Source organism: Ictalurus furcatus, chromosome 2 (assembly GCF_023375685.1).
Source record: "Ictalurus furcatus strain D&B chromosome 2, Billie_1.0, whole genome shotgun sequence".
In the NCBI taxonomy this organism is placed as follows: Eukaryota; Metazoa; Chordata; class Actinopteri; order Siluriformes; family Ictaluridae; genus Ictalurus; species Ictalurus furcatus.
The window spans coordinates 35,206,563-35,225,771 of NC_071256.1; the positions used below are offsets into that span (position 1 = coordinate 35,206,563).

Here is a 19,209-nt window from a genome sequence, read left to right on the forward strand (position 1 = left end):
AATAACATGGGTTTATGAGATTTTGCAAATCATTGCATTCTACTTTTATTTACACTTGACACAGCATCCCAACTTTTTTGGAACTGGGGTTCAACCGCCACACAGAATCTTAAGTGTTAACAGTAAAACCTTGTTTGCAGTCATCCTGATTAAAAATATTTGGTCTATGTATGTACTACAGACATCAATCATATTGAATTATCATTCTGTCTTCCTAGCTGCCTGAAAAGGTGCTGTAAAAAGATGCATCTTCAAATGCAAATGAGAAAACTGACATGGAGATGTTCCTTCTATAACTCCAAATGGAGGAAAAAAGGTGAACGTAAATAAAGGCCATATTTGCCTAATGATTATTGTCATTTATTGCTGAACGGTAAAGCAATAAATACAAATATCTTTCAATTACAGGAAACAATGAGCCACACTTGACTGTTTATTTTGGGCATTAGTCTTTTAATAAGAAGTGATTTTGGCAGATCACATCTTGTAACAACCTGCAAGCTCTAGTCCACTGGGTTAACAGGGGGTTCCTTTTGATCATCTTCATAAAGAGTAGGGGGCCTCAAAATATTCTGGTATTGGGTAAAGACCCTGGTCATTTCCCTTCCATTTTGGTAATGAGGTGGGTTGAGCCACATTTTCTAGTTAGTAGGGACCAGTAATGTGTTGAATTTAATTAGTTAAACTTTGATTCAGCACCCAATATTCTATTGTTAGCTGCACATTGCTGCTAGGAAGTCATTCCATATTAACAGTCTCCTTCATTCACTGAAGGAGCTCTAATAGGAACATCAATGCACCTAATCACATTTGGGGAAATATGAAATTGCCAGGGCCCTGCACAAGAGTGTGTTGAACCCTTGGAGTGTCAGGCGTACCGTACACGAATGGCCCTACACACAGTTACCTTACCCACATGCTCTGCATCGCCGACATTGTACAGAAAACTCCCTCTGGGAAAAACACTGCATAAAGACGTGCTCAGTGTTAAGCACTGATCCACGATGGGTCACGTTGGTGATGTGAAGGTTCAAAAGGTTTGTCAAATAAAAATCAATGATTCACGTGAAAAATGGTAACGCTACTGAAATATTCATCCGGATACAAAAACAGCTATCACCCACTCACAGTGGAAGAGATTTTGTATAATCTTTGCTTCCTTGTCCACAGGACATGCTTCAAAAGGGTAGGCCCTGCTCCGTTAGCTCTTTGGAAACATAACCTGCTTAAGAGCAGGTCATGTTCAGAGAGTGATTGGTATGGCTGGATATCCTAAAAGTTATGTTTTTAGAACTGATGGTGGAGGTGATCCATTTACTTGGAGTAAACGTACCCAGGTAAGCCTCATAACCTGCTCTCTGGAATAGACCCCATTTGTTGCCAACTGGTCTTGTTTTAAAGAATACCTACAACAGAAGGCTTATTGTTTGTGATAAGCTACAAGACTGGCTCATGCTAGTGGATCTGTACATTCTACACATTCACTGTCCACTTTTATAAGAATGCCTGTACACTTGCATATTTATTAAATTCATGGAGCACTTAATGAACATTGATTAAAGGCTATGGCTAGCCTCAGTCTTGATTTAAGTCACAACTGCAAATTTAATAAAACATTTTATTTCAAAACAAGTCAAACACTTCCTCAACCACGATCAGCCCAATGGTTACTTGTGTTGCCAGCTGGTACCCTAGAAGGAAAAAGCAGACAAAGTTCAGTAGTATACCCCAAAAAAAAAAAAAAAAAAAAAAAAAAAAAAAAAAAAAAAAAGGGAAAAAAAAAAAAAAAAAAGGGGGGCTTTAAAGAAAACCATGAAGTCCCCTGGTATTAGGTGGTACAAAGACACATGGTTCCAAATCCCAGACTCCACAGAATACAGAACACCTCATCCAGTGAAAACCTTCATGAAGTCATGTGTTGAAACAAGGCGAGCATTACACAAGCCACTGGATCCCTAGGGTTCATTAATGCTGGATTCAGGGTGCCTTGCAAGTTGCAACATCATTTATAAAATACACTATGGAGCCCAACACAAAAGCATGTAGCTCCTAAAAAAAGCCACTTTAACTGGACTCTGTTACACCCCTGAGTGACTGCTGGTACTGTTCTACTATAGTGAACCAACATTCTTGCAACAATTGGACTGACCTTGCAGTACAGCACAACAGCAGGCCACAGCATGTAGTGTAGTCAGGGGACAACAAGCAGCATTGGGAACAAGCTAGCCAGCCAACATTAGCTACAACATTGAGGATTACCTTTTCAAGACTGCAATTGGTTTTATAGCTTTAACCATGTACTGTGCATTAATTGATCTAAAGCAAATACTGCTATAAACTAACTTGGAAGTATAGAAGCAGTACAGCACGCTGTTCAGTGTGAGTGGCCATGCTGACTTGATGTTACTCCAAACAGGGAAGGAACTTCCTTGAGAAGTAGCTGAGAAGACTACAGAGTTCAACTTTTATGATGGCAGGGCATTTTCAGTGCCTTTTACCAGTTGTAGATGGGGGAATTACACATTGCAACTTTTCCCTCAAACACAGCACAAGGATTGCCAGATGAACACTTCCACTGTACCTTTGCCCAATTGATCTCATCCCTTCCTCAAGCTGCAGTGGCTGTTGCAACAGCTGCACACCTGGTCAGCACCATATGCAGCAGTTCATCTAGGAAGATATCATAATGCTTTAGTGGTCACAGCTCATCAGCACTGTACCATATTAGGGTCATAGGAACATACCCATCACCAGGAAGTGAGCAAGCTTTGTGCTCAGCATCAGGAGGGGCAGAAGCTGCTGTTGCCTTCAAGGTGCACATAATGTAGACCTGGCAAGAGAGTCCAAGTTACATTGACAGTTAAAGGTGCCAGTTACACTGGCAACAGTCATTACTTGCCAAACTACCATTCCCTTGCTGAAACCTGAATGCCTCCCCTGCTTAGCTGCACCAGTTTTGGGCATGAAGTGGGAACTGGACACTGTAGTCTTGGAATCAACCAGGCAAGGACTTGCAGTTACGGTTTTGCTGGTCAGCTTACAAGTGCACAAAAGAACCTCACTCACCCATAGTTCTCAATGCAGGAATATCTGGGGACTGTATTTATGTCAGGGACAGCAGTGGCCACAACTGCCTACAAGGACACGTAGGGGTACATTGTTGAACAGCAGTACTGACACCTCAATATTTATAAGCTCACCCAGGTAGTACTGGGTGGCTGGCCTTTCAGATATCCAGTCATCTACAAGAAGAAACTTCATTAGTAGCTCATCCTCAGACAAGCAAGCTACTGTTTAACCATGATACAAACCAATCATGAGTCTCAGAGAAAACAAAAGGTTCCTCAGCAGCTTGGGTAGAATCATGGGATATCCAAGCAGGCATCAGAGTACTGCTGGGAGCATCACGGAATCTGGAAAGCATTTGATGGAGACCAGATTTAGTAGAGTTGTCCAAGTAAACACAGACAGGTTTAATATGGAAAGATACCTTGGGTAGTGACACTCAATTGAAATGGGAGTACCACTTAAAGGCTCTGAAACAATTCCAAGGGCAGAGACATAGACCAGTTCATCCTCATTTACCTGAGAGAGAAGTAATACAAGCAATCACACAATTTAAACAGAACTAAGGATTTCTAGAAATAAAGACTTACAGCCAACTTGCTGTTGCAGCCATCCAGTCCAGATTCATAGATAAGGACTTGAGAAGCAGCATTTTCCCCTTTAGCAGCACAGCCTCCCAAGGTGAGAGCAGTAATATTGATGGACTTACCATTACCAGACAGATTTTTCTTCACTGCCACATACACAGCAGTATCATTGCACTCTGCAGTTACACTCAAAGCAGAAATTGGATCAAAGTGCCTTTCAGGCTGCACTGGTGTTGCTCCTGAAATAGCTTGAAGTTTGCACAGTCTTGGCCATTTTGCTTCAGCCAATCCAAGAGCAACAAAAAGCAGTACAAAACCACCAACTTGTTTTAATTGCCTTATTATTGATTCTGAGAATCCTAAGGACACATATACAAGCTGGCTATTCCATTTTATACTGTATTTCAGGCACCCCTTTTAATTATCTTGACCTTCTTCTAAACGTGTTGTTTTAGTATTTGTGCTGCTTCACAGATGACACCAATTAGTATTTTATACTTCCTGGCATCTGATTGGTTCAAAAGCTTTGTCAAGCCAATTAGCTTGGCCTAGTATAGAACTGAAATTTATTTTTAGACATTGACGGAGTTTGGCCAACAATGGTTGCATGGCAGCTCTAACAGATTATAAATTACTACTAACTCAAGTGATTCAAAATTACACAGATTAGTAAAAAAAAATTGTTAACAGTTCCTGATTAAAAAAACCCAAACAAACTCTAATTGATTGGGTATGGTCAAAATATTTATTTATATTGATCCACATTGTACATCCTCTAATGACTGGAAATCAAATTGAAAGTTAGTTAACTCTATGTTGAATTCAAGTTTATCACTTGAAGTTCCAGATCATTTAACTGTAAACCAAACTGTAGTTAAGATTAGAGTAGATATTGCTGATACTTTTAATAACTATTTTTCTGCTGGCTTAAGTTCTGACTCTATTAATTCTGTTACCTTTATGAAATCTGTTGATCCTGCTAAACATTGCCCTGAACAAGTGTTTAATTTATCTCCCATTTCAACTTCCCAGCTTTACAATGCTCTAGTGTAACTAGACATTACAAAAACTCAGCAGGAGTTGATAAAATTGAGCCCTATATTTAAAAAATGGCTGCTGGTATTGTGGCAGGGCTAACTGCTTCCATCTTTAATCTAAGCTCAACACTAATACCATACCAAAAATGTGGAAATCAGCAACTGTCATTCCATTATTAAAAGGTGGAGACCCTTCAGATCCTAATAATTATCATCCTGTCTTCAGATTACCAGTTCTATCTAAAATATTTAAATCATTGATATATGATCAAATAAAACAATTTCTAACTGATAATATCCTTAATGATCACCAATCAGGTTTTAGAGCAGGTCACAGTACCATAACTGCTGCTATGCTAATCACAAATGACATAAGCTTTTTAGATAGCAAAAAGTTCTGTGCAGCATTATTTGTTGACCCTTCGAAAGCTTTTGATTCTGTCAATCATAATCTATTGTAACAGAAACTTAGGTGTATAGTTTTTAGTGAAGCTGCTCTAAAATGGTTTGAAAACTATTTTTTAAGCACACTCAGTGTGTATGTTTAGGAAATTATAGGTCACCTTTCCAACAAGTAAAAAAAGAGTTCCTCGAGGATGGATTGTAGCTCCCCTTTTGTTTTCTATTTTTAGCAATGATTTAGGCTTCAGCATAGATTCAAAATATGATTTTTAGTGTTACTCATTAAGGTCAACAATTTGGTAATTTAAAAATGAAAATTGTGTTTCATTCAATTATATGTATTGATAATTTGGGGCTTATTAACCAAACAATTTTGACCTGGCAATTAAACTATTCTGCATATCCTAGGAGGATGGTGGAGCTTCAAGTGTAGTCTTTCAAGTCAGACATATTATTAGTCCAGTTAAAATACACACAACAGCAAATCCAAGGTAGGCTAGATTACAAAACATAAAAAGTGACTAAAGCAGATGCCTTTAATTATGTGGATAGCATTTAGAAGTTTGCATGAAATACCAGGATCCTTATGATACATTTTACTGATGGGGAACCCCTAGCAGTGAGAGTTCAAGAAAGTTGAATTTAGAAATAAAATAACTTCAACATAGCATGTAGTATTCCTTCAAGTCTATTCAACTGGGGACTACTGCTTTAAACACCCAGTTGGTGCCAAGCTAGAAACATTCCACAACACCAAGAGCCATAAGGTGTACCTTAACCTTCCAGTTAGGTGTTCAGGACTCCAACAGTCCCAGTCTAAGCAGAAACGACCTTGGTCTTTTAACCTTTTGGTAATAGCTTTTCTCTTGGGTAAAAAGGTACAAATCTGTAGTGACCACAGGCATGGAGTGTTCTGGTAAAGTGTATCATTTGGATGGCACCTTAATGTCAGTTATCTTCTGGCTAGCCCACATATTTATGCAGGCCAACTATCCCTGCTTGCCCTCTGACCATTACAAGACAAGAGCATACCCAATTGTGTCAGAAGGAACGAGGCATCACAACAGAAGTTATTAAAAAAAAAAAAAAAAAAATTTTATTTATAAAAGGGTCATTGGACTACCAAACATTTTCCAGAACCATGATTGGGCCAATTCTCACTTCTCTCTCTCCAGCTGCAAACCTGCAAATAAAGGTAAAATGCATGAACAGGTTACAAAACCACAACAGAATCATAAGTTGTGTAATGGCAATTCAGGTCATAGAGTGCAAAGACCAATTACATGAACAACACAGTTCTCCCAAATACCTTGCTCTGATGGGAGATCACGTCCCTTTCTCAAACCACAGCTGCTGCTGCAACAACTGCATACCTGGTCAGCACCATATGCAGCCGTCCATCTAGGAGGAAACAGTAGTGCATTAGTAGGCACAGCTCACCTGCACTGTACCAACACTGCCACAGCAACATACCTATTGCCTGAGAAGGAACAAGCCTTGTGCTCAGCATTCAATTCAATTCAATTTTATTTGTATAGCGCTTTTTACAATAGACATTGTCTCAAAGCAGCTTTACAAAGCAGGGGCAGATGCTGTTGCCTTCAAGATGCATGCAATATAGAACTGGCAACAAAGGGAGAACATGTTACATTCTGACAGCTAAACATGTCCATCACCCCTGACCAAACAGTTATCACCTACCCAGCTACTAGTCACTTGCTGCAACTTGAATGCCACCATCTGAAACCCCAGCTTAGCTGCTTGAGTCTGGGGCATGAAGCAGGAACTGGAGTGCGTAAGCTTGGCATCAATCAAAGCACCTGGAAGGATTTAAACCAGTAAGGAATGTTCAGGACAGCTTACAAAGGCTTTCAAATGAACCTCACTCACCCATGGTTCTCAATGAAGGAATATCTGGGGACTGCATTTATATCAGGAACAGCAGTGGCCACACAGCTGTCTACAAGGACACGCAGGGGCACATGGTTGAACTGCACTACCCATGCCTCAATATTTATAAGCTCTCCCAGGTGGTAATTGTAGTTGGAAGGCCTTTCAGATATCCAGTCAGCTACAAGAAGAAGCTTCATTAGTAATTCATCCTCAAACAAGCAAGCTACAAGTCAACCATGATACAAACCCATCATGAGCCTCAAGGAGAAAATGAGATGTTCCTCAGCAGCTTGAGCAGAAGCATATGGAATCCAAGCAGGCAGGAGAGCATTGCTGCTCACATTGTGGAATCTGGAAAGCATTCAAGACAGGACTATCACAAGTGGGCACAGCCTCCCAAGTAAACCCAAACAGATTTCTTGGATCAGAGCAATACCTCGGATAGTGACACTCAACGAAAGCCATAGCACCAGGACTTTTTAAAATGGGAGCATTACTTAAGGGCACTGAGGCAATACCAAGAGTGAAGATATAGACCAGCTCATTTGCAGTCACCTGAATGATTGGTGTAAATGTAAACTGATGTCTGATAGTGAGCTTAAAACAAAAAGGTATATAGCAATAGAAGACTTAATCAACTTGCTGTTGCAGCCATGCAATAGTGATTCATAGACAGGGACTTGAGAAGAAACAGCCACCCCTTTGGCAGCATAGCCTGCCAGTGTGAGAGCAGCAATATTGAGGGGTGCACTAGTACTGAACAGATCTTTTCTCACGTCTATATACACTGCAGGCTCATTGCACATTGCTGTTACTCTCTGGGTAGGAACAGCATTAAACGGTCTCACAAAGTTCACTGGTGCTGCTGGAAAATGCCAAGTCAGTTTCTTCACTGGCCTCTGCTTTACTTGCTGGTCTTGAGCATCTGAAGGATTTTGAAGGTGCAATCCAAGTGGGGCTACTGCAGAGCTTCCACTCTGGGGATCATTTTGTGCCCACTGAGAAGGCAATCCAGCACTCACTTGCAGTGAAGGATGACCTGGTTTGTTAGATTGAAGCCCAACAGGAACATTCCTCCATCCTGGCCATTGTGCTACTGACAAGCTAACTGCCAAAAACAACACTACACCAAACCCCACTTGGTTGAAACCCATTGTTGTTAACAGACAACTGAGAGCACCTCCTATACAGGCAGGTATTCAAGCAATTTTAAACATCCTGATGTTCTTCTAAGCTTGTTGAGTTACTAATTGGACTGCCTAACAGATGACAGCAATTAGAATTTTACTGCCCCTTGCATTTGATTGTTCCACGAGCTTAATTCTCTTAAATGTCTAGGTCACATGACCTAGCTAAGCAATTTGCCAAACATAGAACTGAAATGCAGCTTTAGTAGTTTATTGAGGATGTGAGGTAAAAAAGAAATATAAAAAACTGAAATGTCTTGTGTTGTCACAGGACATTTTTTGTGAGCTGCAAAACAAACATACCTGCAGGTTAATTAAAGTGGGGCTATTGCTGTTGGCTCATGGGTTAGAAAGAAGTAACAGAAACCAAGGGGGTATTCCTGAAAGCAAGGTTAACTTGGTGTTACATAAAATCTGAACTCTAGGTTGATTAACCCAAACAATGCTTATGCTGAGTTTTCCGGTTCCAGAACATTTGTGAGGCGTAAGTTCAATCACCCTCTTATTGGTAACTCAGAGTTAACATATGCACACCGTGAGTGTATATGTTTATAAAGGCAAGTATGTCAGTTGTTTCTCCACCTTTGAGTGCAGATGAGGACTCGCTCAAGCTGCACATGCTTCATTTGGAATTGGAGGCCATGGAGAAACAGATCCACGACCTTCTCCACAAACAGGCCCAGCTGCATGAGCGAAGAAACACGCTGGAAACATCTCTTGCTATTGCCCACAAATCTAATGTAAGCATGCAGCATGGTACTATCACTCCCAGCACCTCTACGCCATGTGTTTCTCTGTGCAGGTACCGTGCAACCAGGACGTATCCAGCCCAGGTCTCCGTCACGCTGGCGCAGACACACAATGGACCTTGGGTGCACCAGCGGCGGAAGGCGAGGACCCCTCCCTCTCCGCTGCCCTCAGTCTTCAAGATCTCCACCAGGAAACGCTTTGCCCCTCTCCGTGATACCAAACCGAACGCCGTGATTCGTTGGAGAGTTCATTGTTTGGAACGTCCGCATCACCTCATCTAAAGGTAAGGTGCTCGTGTTCTTGATGTCGCTGTGCAGGTACCCGCGATCCTGAAGAAAGACGAGAGCATAAGAGCTGTTGTGCTCCATGCTGGGGTGAACATCATCAGGCTGTGGCAGACGGAAATCCTGAAGAGGGACTTAGGCAGCCTGATTGAGACGGTACAAAGCAGATCGCCCGTGACTGATCATCGTGTCTGGACTTCTCCCCACATACAGACGTGGACTTGAAAGGTTCAGGTTCAGACTCTTGGCCTCAAATGAGCGGTAAATATCATGGAGTAACGAACAGAATCTGTTCATTGTTAATAATTGGAATCTGTTCTGGGAGCCTCTTAGGTTCTTCCGTGCTGATGGCCTGCACCCCAGCAGACTTGGAGCAGAACTCCTGTCAGACAACATCTCCAAAATGCTACACATCATGTGACTGCCTGCCATAAGTACAGCCTCCAACATCAACATTTATCATAATCAATGGTCAAATAATAATTCAGCATTTGTAGTCCATCCTATCGAGACTGTGTCTGTCCCCCCAGCTAAAAAAAATTCAGAAATTTTGTTTTAGTAACCAAATAAACATAAAATTAGATCATACTGAATGCACAGCCAGCACCTTTGATCTGAAGCTAGGACTGTTAAACATTAGATCTCTTACGTACGTCTAAGGCACTTATTATTAATGAAACCATCACTGATCAGGAATTTAATATAATGTGTTTAATGGAAACTTGGACTAAACCAAACAAGTACTTAACACTAAATGAAGCTAGTCCTCCTGGATACAGTTATATACATCAGCTTTGTCTAACTGACAGAGGAGGAGGTGTTGCACTCATCTATTATCATAATCTAGTCATGACACAAAAACCTAGTCATAAATTCAACTCTTTTGAAGTTCTTTATACCAGTATAACATATGTAGCCACAAAAAAATAAGTCAATTCTGCTAATTATTATTTATAGACCCCCAGGGCCATATTCTGAATTCCTTGGTGAATTTTCTATGTCCACCTACTGTTTGACTCCCAGAAGCAAAAGCCTTTTTTCCTAGTTTTAAACAACCTGGGATTAACTTTATATCCACTTTCTTTATATCTTCATTGCACCATAACAGGATATCATCAGTTTCCACCTCCTCAAGTGCTGTGGTGTTGTGGGAGGTAACAATCCTCCACAATCAACTGCAGGATACCATGTTTGTTTTGGTATGCCCACTCTTCACAAGACAATCAAACCCTGATGAATAAAGGTCCTGTCCACTTAAATATGCCATTAGCCTTATAATATATTAGTTTAAAATCCATTGAACATTGTCACTAAACTGAATCACAAACTCCCACAATGAACTAATTAACTGGGAAGAAGGATGGTACGTTGAGGAACATTATGGTAAAAGATTAATATATTTGATTCTAAGTTGCAGTTTCAGGTGCAAGCTTTGTCCATAGTCTATCCCAGAATGCATTATGCAGAGCTGGGTCTTGTGGCCAGTCTATGTAGGTCCGGGTCTTCATCGGCTGGGACAGTCTATGATGTACATTTAAGAGTTGATGAGGAACCTGTGTGAATGTCCCTGTGTTCAACCATCAATCTGTAAGTTGCCAAACGCATTACCAAAGAGCAAAACAACTCTTGAAAATGCACAACAAATCTGAATATGAATATGAGTTTTTCCAACTTCTTGATTCCTTTGAACATGTCTATTGCCACAGACATGAGCCTGCAGTTGATGAATGAAATAATTGTCATTCTGAAGGTCATTGAGAATCTCAGACGAAAGCGGGAGATTTAAAGATTGTGAGCAGTCAATTTTCAGCCTTTGCAGACTTGAAAGATTTTTAAATGCTCCAGGGTGGAGGGCAGAGATTTTTCCATAGATTTGTAAGTTCAAGAGTTTCTAAACCTTGAGAAAGAATAAGGATGCAGACTTGAATCCTTCATGAGGTCCACACAGAGGACCCCAAGATGGGGTGGAGTCCCAGCAAGATGCCTCTACAATGTCCTGTTAGGTTACTTTTTGGACAGTCCCCTAGTATGATATCATTCAAGTAATCTTCATAAATGAAACATTTTCAGACACACAACACATCACACACGTTACAAGGTTTGTGAAAACAGCAAAAGAGAAAAACTCCATGGGTTGACACGACCTCTCACATCCTATTTTTGGTACTTCAACAGTTCGATAGTCATGTGGCTCACCCTCTAACGGAGTTACCATTCTATCTTCTGGATTTACTTTCTGGCACCTTTGGATTGTTAATTCTGGTGTAGAGAGTATTACATCATATCCTGTCTTATGTACATGAGTAATTACAAACACTGGGCTTGTCAAAAGCACCTGCAGGGCATGGGTGGTGTATAAAGTAGTGTTGTGGCCATAGTAATTGCAGAAGCTTTTTGATAAGCAAATGCTGCTGCCGCTAATCCATGGTAACATGGCGGCATACCTTGTTCTACATTGTCAAGGTTCGTGCTAAAGTAGGCAATAAGCTGTTTACCTTGACCTTGCTGATGGGTTAACATGGCATTGGCAAATCCCTGTTTTTCAGAGACATACAAATGAAAGTGCTTGCTATAATTGGGCCCAGCCACAGCTGGCGCAGAACAGAGATTGCTTTTTAACATTTCAAATGCTGCTAACGCCTCTGGTGTCCGAACAAGGGATGCACTTTCTTTCCTCTGGTCTGCTGCTCGTATCAAACCCCGTAAAGGGGCCATTTTTAGTGCAAAGTCACAGATCCACTGTCTACTATAGACTACTATCCCCAAAAAAGAAAGTATTTGTCTTACCTTTTGAGATTTTGGGGCAGTTCTTACGGCCTCCACATGGGCTGGGGTAGGAGATATATTCGTTCCATGCAACATCCTGCCCAAGTATTCCACTTCTTCTTTACAAAACTGCAATTTGTCCCTGCTGACTTTATAACCATTTTCTGCAAGCATTGTAAGAACTTTTAAGGAGTCCGCTCTACATTGCTCTTTGGGTGGACTGCAAATCAATAGATCATCCACGTACTGAACCAATGCACATTTACATTAATACAAGCAAAGCGATATCAAGCAGAGAACAATTCAAGTAGTGCTACTATACAAGATCCATTAATTGAGTTCCAGAAGAAGCAAAGTGCACAGAGTAGAGGTGTAAATGCAAGGGTAAGGTTTATTTTATTTATTTATTTATTTTTTAGTGGTTGGTCAGGTGTTCATGGAAGAAGTGGGTCTTTAGCTGTTTCTTGAGGATGGTGACAGATTCTGCCATCCAGATTGAGGTTGAAAGTTCATTCCACCACTGAGGAACAGTTAGTTTGAAGGTTCTTGAAAGGGACCTTGAGCCATGCTGAGTAGGCACTACTAAGCATCAGTCATTGATTGATCGCAGTTTGCGTGAGGGAATGTAAGTCTTCAGGAGAGAGTTGAGGTAGGAGGGTGCTGTTCCAGACAAGGTCATGTAGGTGAGCATCAAGGCCTTGAATTTGATGCGGGCAGCTATAGGAAGCCAGTAAAGGGAGATGAAGAGGGGTGTGACATGGGTTCTCTTGGGCTGGTTGAAGACGAGGTGTGCTGCTGCATTCTGAATCATCTGAAGTCAAATGACTTAGATGGAGCTGGCCGGGAGGTCCGAGAGTAGTGAGTTGCAATAGTCCAGTTTTGAGATAACAAGAGCCTGGACTAATAGTTGTGTAGGCTGTTCAGTGAGGTAGGGTCTGATTTTCTTGATGTTGTACAGGATGAACCTACAGGACTGTGCCGTTGTTGAGATGTGGTCTGTAAAGGTCAAGCTGTCATCAAGAATCACCCCAAGGTTCCTGGCTGTCCTGGTTGGCTTGAGTGTGGTTGAGCCGAGCTGTACAGTGAGGTTGTGGTTGATTAAGGGACAGGCTGGAATGACGAGAAGCTCATATTTTGCCAGGTTGAGCTTAAGGTGGTGTTCCCTCATCCAGACTGAGATGTCTGGCAGGCAAGCAGAGATTTGTGCAGAGATGGATGAATCATCAGGCTGGAAGGACAAATAGAGCTGGGTGTCATCAGCATAGCAATGGTATAATAAGCCATGAGATTCAATCACCTGCCCGAGAGATGTAGTGTAGATAGAAAACAGCAGTGGACCCAGAATGTTCTGGCAATGTTGATTGAAGCCAAGTCTTCTGCTAACACGTGATTTAATATAGATGGACTTTCAAAGTACCCTTGAGGGAGGCGCGCATACGTGTATTGTGTTGCCTCACAGGTAAATGAAAACAAATGTCTCGATTCCGGGTATAACGGTATACTAAAGAAAGCTGAACACAAGTCTATTACTGTGTACCACTTAGGGTGTGCGGGTCAGGTACTAAAGGTGTCTCTGCCTGTACAATTCTGCTAACTGCACGTAAATCATGTAAAAGTCTCAATTTTGCAGAGTTGGGCTTCCTGACAGGAAATTTGGGTGTATTACATTGGATTTTGGTTGGAATCAGGACCCCTGTTTCTAGTAGCCCCTGTATTGAAGGCCTGATTCCTTCCCTAGCCTGTGTAGTCAATGGAATTTCTGATAGGGTAACCTGACATTAGGTTTAACTTCTATTTTTACCTGTCCTGCTGATTTGACTAACCCTACATCTGTCTGGTGTTTTGTCCACAAGCTGTCAGGAACACTTTTCAGCATGGCTTCCTCTTTTTCCTTATCAGCTTCTGTTGTGAGAACTGGTGTATGTAGTGACGACAACATGTGCCTCTCTATCCATGTGTGTGTAGCTATCATGCTATCTACTCCCTTTTGTGAAATTCTTGTGTACTTCTTGCCTGGTGAAGTGTGTAAATATGGATTGTTAGTGGGCTTCCACTCCATAAACTGCCTCTTTAACCATAGACACTAAGCAAACCTTTCTGCTACCATGAGAGAGATGTGAGGGGCTGCTTTCGGCACGTGGTGCCAGTCTTTTTGGTCACCTTTCAAGCGTACCATGCCAGCCACTCCTTGTGGTCCTATTACAACATCCATTGTTATCACCTCAAATTGTCTTTGTTACATTATTTCATTCCACGTCTGTCCATACTCTTCATTTTTACTGTCTTGATCAAAGTACATTGTACAGTACAGGGGACTTCTTGTTTCTCTGCAGTCTGGTCACACTGCTTGTATCCACATCTTCCATTTTAGATAAGTCTAAGTTCAGATGAGTCTGGATCAATATACTGAAGCCAATACACTGTGTCATGTCTGATTTGTCTGTTTGCTTCTGTCGGTAGGCGCTGTCCTACTGAGATTTCATCCGGAAAGCTTATCCACAGTCCTGTGAGACTGCAATGTATTTTTGCTGCTAGTTTGCACAGTAGATCTCTGCTGAGTAGGTTTACAGGGGATTTGGTGTTTATAGAAGTGGTGCCACCATTGTGATGTCTTCAACTGTTAATGTCAGGGGCTCCATGAATCTCAATACTTGTGTTGTTCCCAAGAAGCCAGTGGTTTTTATCGAGTTGCGAGAGAGGGGGAGTCGGGAGCCTTCCTGGCCTATACATGAGAATCTTGCACCTGTGTCTGTCTATCATAAACAGAGCTGGTTTCGTGCCATTGATAGACACCATGACTGTTGGTTCTTGTCTTGGATGCAGTGTAGTGTTGTACTGCATATGCTTCCCCTCCGGCTTCTCTGGGCATCTTCAATTCCAGATGGCTGCGGGTCCCAACCAGGATCCCGCAATTTCTTGCCATTGGTTTGGGCATGGAGGTCCTCCTTGTTGGTCTCTATATCCTGGCTGCCCTGGCTGTTTCTGGCAATTCCTTTTGGTGTGTCCTTTCTCTACTCATCCCCAACATTCCATTGGCTGTGACCTGGGGGCATTACCTTTTGTCTGGGGGCCTACTTCTTGTACAGCTACAGGCATGCACCCTTTTAGCATCATCTTGAATAAGCTTTGATTTGTTTCATTCAGGTTCCACCCTGTTCCTGTTTCCTCTCGCCATCTGTTCTGGAAGTCTTGAATGAACTTTACCACATTTTCTTATTCTCCCAATGTCAGAGCCTCCAGCTTTCCTGGGTCCATCTTTGTGGGTTATGCTTCTCGTATTGCATCCCATATCTGGTTTCTGCATGCCCCAGAGGCTAGGTTGTCTCCTCTCTTTGTGTCCATCACATTCCTCAGTCCTGCCTCTGCCAGCACAGTGCATCCGGAAAGTATTCACAGTGCTTCACTTTTTCCACATTTTGTTATGTTACAGCCTTACTCCAAAATGTATTAAATTAATTATTTTCCTCAAAATTCTAAAAACAGTACCCCACGTGAAAGGAGTTTGTTTGAAATCTTTGCAGATTTATTAAAAATAAAAAACAAAAAAAGCACATGTACATAAGTATTCACAGCCTTTGCTCAATATTTTGTTGAAGCACCTTTGGCACCAATTACAGCCTGAAGTCTTTTTGAGTATGATGCTACAAGCTTAGCACACCTATTTTTGGGCAATTTCTCCCATTCTTCTTTGCAGGACCTCTCAAGCTCCATCAGGTTGGATGGGGGCGTCGGTGCACAGCCATTTTCATCTCTCGAGAGATGTTCAATCGGGTTCAAGTCTGGGCTCTGGCTGGGCCACTCAAGGACATTCACAGAGTTGTCCTGTAGCCACTCCTTTGTTATCTTGGCTGTGTGCTTAGGGTTGTTGTCCTGTTGGAAGTTGAACCTTCACCCCAGATTGAGGACCAGAGCGCTCTGGAGCAGGTTTTCATCAAGGATGTCTCTGTACTTTGCTGCATTCATCTTTACCTCGATCCTGACTAGTCTCCCAGTTCCTGCTGTGGAAAAACATCCCCACAGCATGATGCTGCCACCACCATGCATCACTGTAGGGGTGGTATTGGCCAGGTGATGAGTGGTGCCTGGTTTCCTCCAGACATGATGCTTGCCATTCAGGCCAAAGAGTTCAATCTTTGTTTCATCAGAGCAAAGAATTTTGTTTCTCATGGTCTGAGAGTCCTTCAGGTCCTTTTGGCAAACTCCAGGCATTCTGTCATGTGCCTTTTACTGGGGAGTGGCTTCCGTCTGGCCACTCTACCATATAGGCCTGATTGGTGGAGTGCTGCAGAGATGGTTGTTCTTCTGTAAGGTTCTCTTCTCTCCACATAGACATGCTGGAGCTCTGTCAGAGTGACCATTGGGTTTTTGGTCACCTCCCTGACTAAGGCTCTTGTCCCCCGATTGCTCAGGTTGGCCGGGCGGCCAGCTCTAGGAAGAGTCCTGGTGGTTCCAAACTTCGTCCATTTACGGATGATGGAGGCCACTGTGCTCATTGGGACCTTCAATGCTGCAGAAATGTTTTTGCACCCTTCCCCAGATCTGTGCCTCGATACAATCCTGTCTCGGAGGACTACAGACAATTCCTTGGACTTCATGGCTTGGTTTGTGCTCTGACATGCATTGTTAACTGTGGGACCTTATATAGACAGGTGTTTGCCTTTCCAAATCATGTCCAATCAACCGAATTTACCACAGGTGGACTCCAATCAAGTTGTAGAAACATCTCAAGGATGATCAGTGGAAACAGGATGTAACTGAGCTCAATTTTGAGTGTCATGGCAAAGGCTGTGAATACTTATGTACATGTGCTTCTTTTGTTTTTTTATTTTTAATAAATTTGCAAAGATTTCAAACAAACTTCTTTCATGTTGTCATTATAGGGTATTGTTTGTAGAATTTTGAAGAAAATAATTAATTTAATCCATTTTGCAATAAGGCTGTAACATAACATGTAGAAAAAGTGAAGTGCTGTGAATACTTTCCGGATGCACTGTATTTTACAGGCTTTGCTCTTCCCTGCCACCTGTGCCAATATGGCATTAATGTCTCCTACTGCCAGTAGGTGGCCTGTTGTTTTTACTTCAAATTTGGTTATCCATTTTTGTCCACCTTGACATATACCTGGGAGTTGCCCTGCCAGTCCTGTCATGTCCATGAATGAACATGGCACATAGTGCACTCTTCCTTCTTTGACCATCAGGAGGCATTGGTTCACCTCTGAACCTTCCATCAATGCCAGCAACAGTTCCTTGTTTTCTCTTCCATACTTCTTACATTGTTTGGCTATCCTTCCAGATCTTGTCTGTTGTGTGGGCATCCACCTTGTTTCTGAGCGTGCTCCACTCTAATCTTTCAGTGTCCTGTGTAATTTCTTCCTCTGCTTGTCTCATTCTCTCACTCATCTCTGCAGCACTTCTCTCCACTAAGTCTTCCATTGACTTTATCCTTTCTTCTGATTGCTGTATGCGCTGGTTCACCTGGGTGAGTGTTTGTTCTAGCATCTCCATCAGCCTTTGATCTTTTCTTCTTTCTGCCTCTAATTCAGATTCTATGTTCATAAACCTTCCATTTACCTTTCTTGCCACTGGTCTGTTCACATCCCTTGGGTTACTGCCGTCAGGCACCGCTGGGTTCTGGGTGACTCCTGCCAGCCACTTGTCCATTTATTATGCATCTTCAAGACGGTTTTCGTTTATCCGATTGTTTTGTGCCATTCTGTTCCTTGGCTGCATGGAGAATCCTTCCAGTGAGTTAAATGCTGCATTGTCAGCTGAATATCCCTTTCCCATTTCACTTGTTGCTGGGGCAGATGGCGTGCTGGTGGGTACCCCTATATTCCTCAGGTAGCTATTGCTTCCCTCTTTCAGTACACTCAATTCAAGTTCTCTCCTTGTACTTGAGGTAGCCCTTACACTCTTTGAAGCACTGCTCTGACCACTTTCTGCTTCTCCCTCACTGCCTTCTTCTCCTCTCAATGCCCTTATTCTCCCTGCTATTTTTCCTTCTATCTGCACTTCTCCCTCCATCTCCATCCACTCTTCATCTCTTTGGATATCTGTGTTTATATCAGGGTATAACCTTTCCCTTTCCCTCCAATGCTTCACATAAGGTGGGGGGCTTTTCTCCTCATACCCTTCTCTCTCCTGTTTTCTTTTCCCTTCCTTCTTATCTTGCACTACTTTCTTTACTGCTTCTCCTTTCTTCCTCATCTCTTCTCCTTCCTCTTCAAACCAACTTAGTACCTCTAACTTCTTTACTCTCTTTCCCTTAGTCTTATCATAATTTTCCCCCACTTTCCAATGCCTCATCATTTCTCTCACTTCTTGACACTGTTTTTCTGCAAATGTCCCATCCTTTGGCCACTGCAAAACTCCCTGAGTCCTGTCATGCCATTTTATCATACACTTTCTAATGTACTTTATCATCTTTATGTTTAGCCACCACTATGTCTGCTGGCATTGGCTGGCCAGACCTCTTTAGTTTGCCCATGACACACCCTTGTCGAGCCCTAGGGGCATGACTCCTTTCCCCTGGATTTTTATTATGTCTTGACCAGACTAAATAAACGTTTATCTGTTTCACTGTCACTGCTGGCCTTACTGGGTACTTTCTCCAGTATTTTTCAGCAAGCGAATTAATTTTATCTACCAGTATAGATACAGTAGCTCCCCTTTCCCGCTCTACCTTCCTGACGTCTACTGTAACTATTGCAGTTAGACCTGAGCAATAGTTATACTGGCTAATTTTATTTTGAAATGGATCTTCTAATGGTTCGTCGTCTTCGTTATCTGTGTCTTTAATAAATTCAAATAAGGGATGGCAGCCCTAGTTGACCTTGGATCTTCCACTAACCTTTGCAGTATCGTACGAAGCAGCCTAGGGGTCCAGAGACTTTTCAGCATTTCAACCCAATAAAGCTCGGAAATTCAATTTGTAAATCGTCTAAATTAACCCACCTATTTATATACCACAATTTAGCTGCAGTTAACTCATCTGATTGCCACCTTTCGACCCCACTTGGGTCTTTAAATGTTCTTTCATCCCAGAAATGTGTTCTTACTCCTCTAGTCTTAGCAAGAATATCCTGTTTTGCCATTCATACTCGGGTGTTTTGTTGTGTTACTAGATTTCTCACAATCTGGAAGACACAAAATATGCGACCACCAGAGAGTACAGATCACGGCCACAGTAGGCGAAATATTGGATGATTATGGGCTACTATGCATTGAAATTCTGA

General features: G+C 42.1%; 1 protein-coding gene across 1 annotated transcript; it reads right to left on the reverse strand.

Moving 5' to 3' along the window:
- Positions 1-258: 258 nt before the first annotated feature.
- Positions 259-8,161, reverse strand: LOC128617697 (zona pellucida sperm-binding protein 3-like). The gene is made up of 6 exons (XM_053640856.1): positions 7,620-8,161; positions 7,422-7,542; positions 7,233-7,336; positions 6,980-7,163; positions 6,794-6,908; positions 259-2,830 (listed from the first exon to the last, which is right to left on the reverse strand). Exons 1-6 carry the CDS (start codon positions 8,137-8,139, stop codon positions 2,699-2,701), a joined length of 1,176 nt encoding a protein of 391 aa, XP_053496831.1. The 5' UTR covers positions 8,140-8,161; the 3' UTR covers positions 259-2,698.
- Positions 8,162-19,209: the final 11,048 nt, after the last annotated feature.

Excerpts from the sequence above, each read along its gene's own strand:
- LOC128617697 (XM_053640856.1), bottom strand. The coding sequence starts at position 8,139 with ATGGGTTTCAACCAAGTGGGGTTTGGTGTAGTGTTGTTTTTGGCAGTT. Across the intron at positions 7,543-7,619 it reads TGGCTGCAACAGCAAGTTGA|AGGTGACTGCAAATGAGCTG; the intron begins TTAAGTCTTCTA and ends CACCAATCATTC. Across the intron at positions 7,164-7,232 it reads CTCCTTGAGGCTCATGATGG|CTGACTGGATATCTGAAAGG; the intron begins GTTTGTATCATG and ends TTCTTCTTGTAG.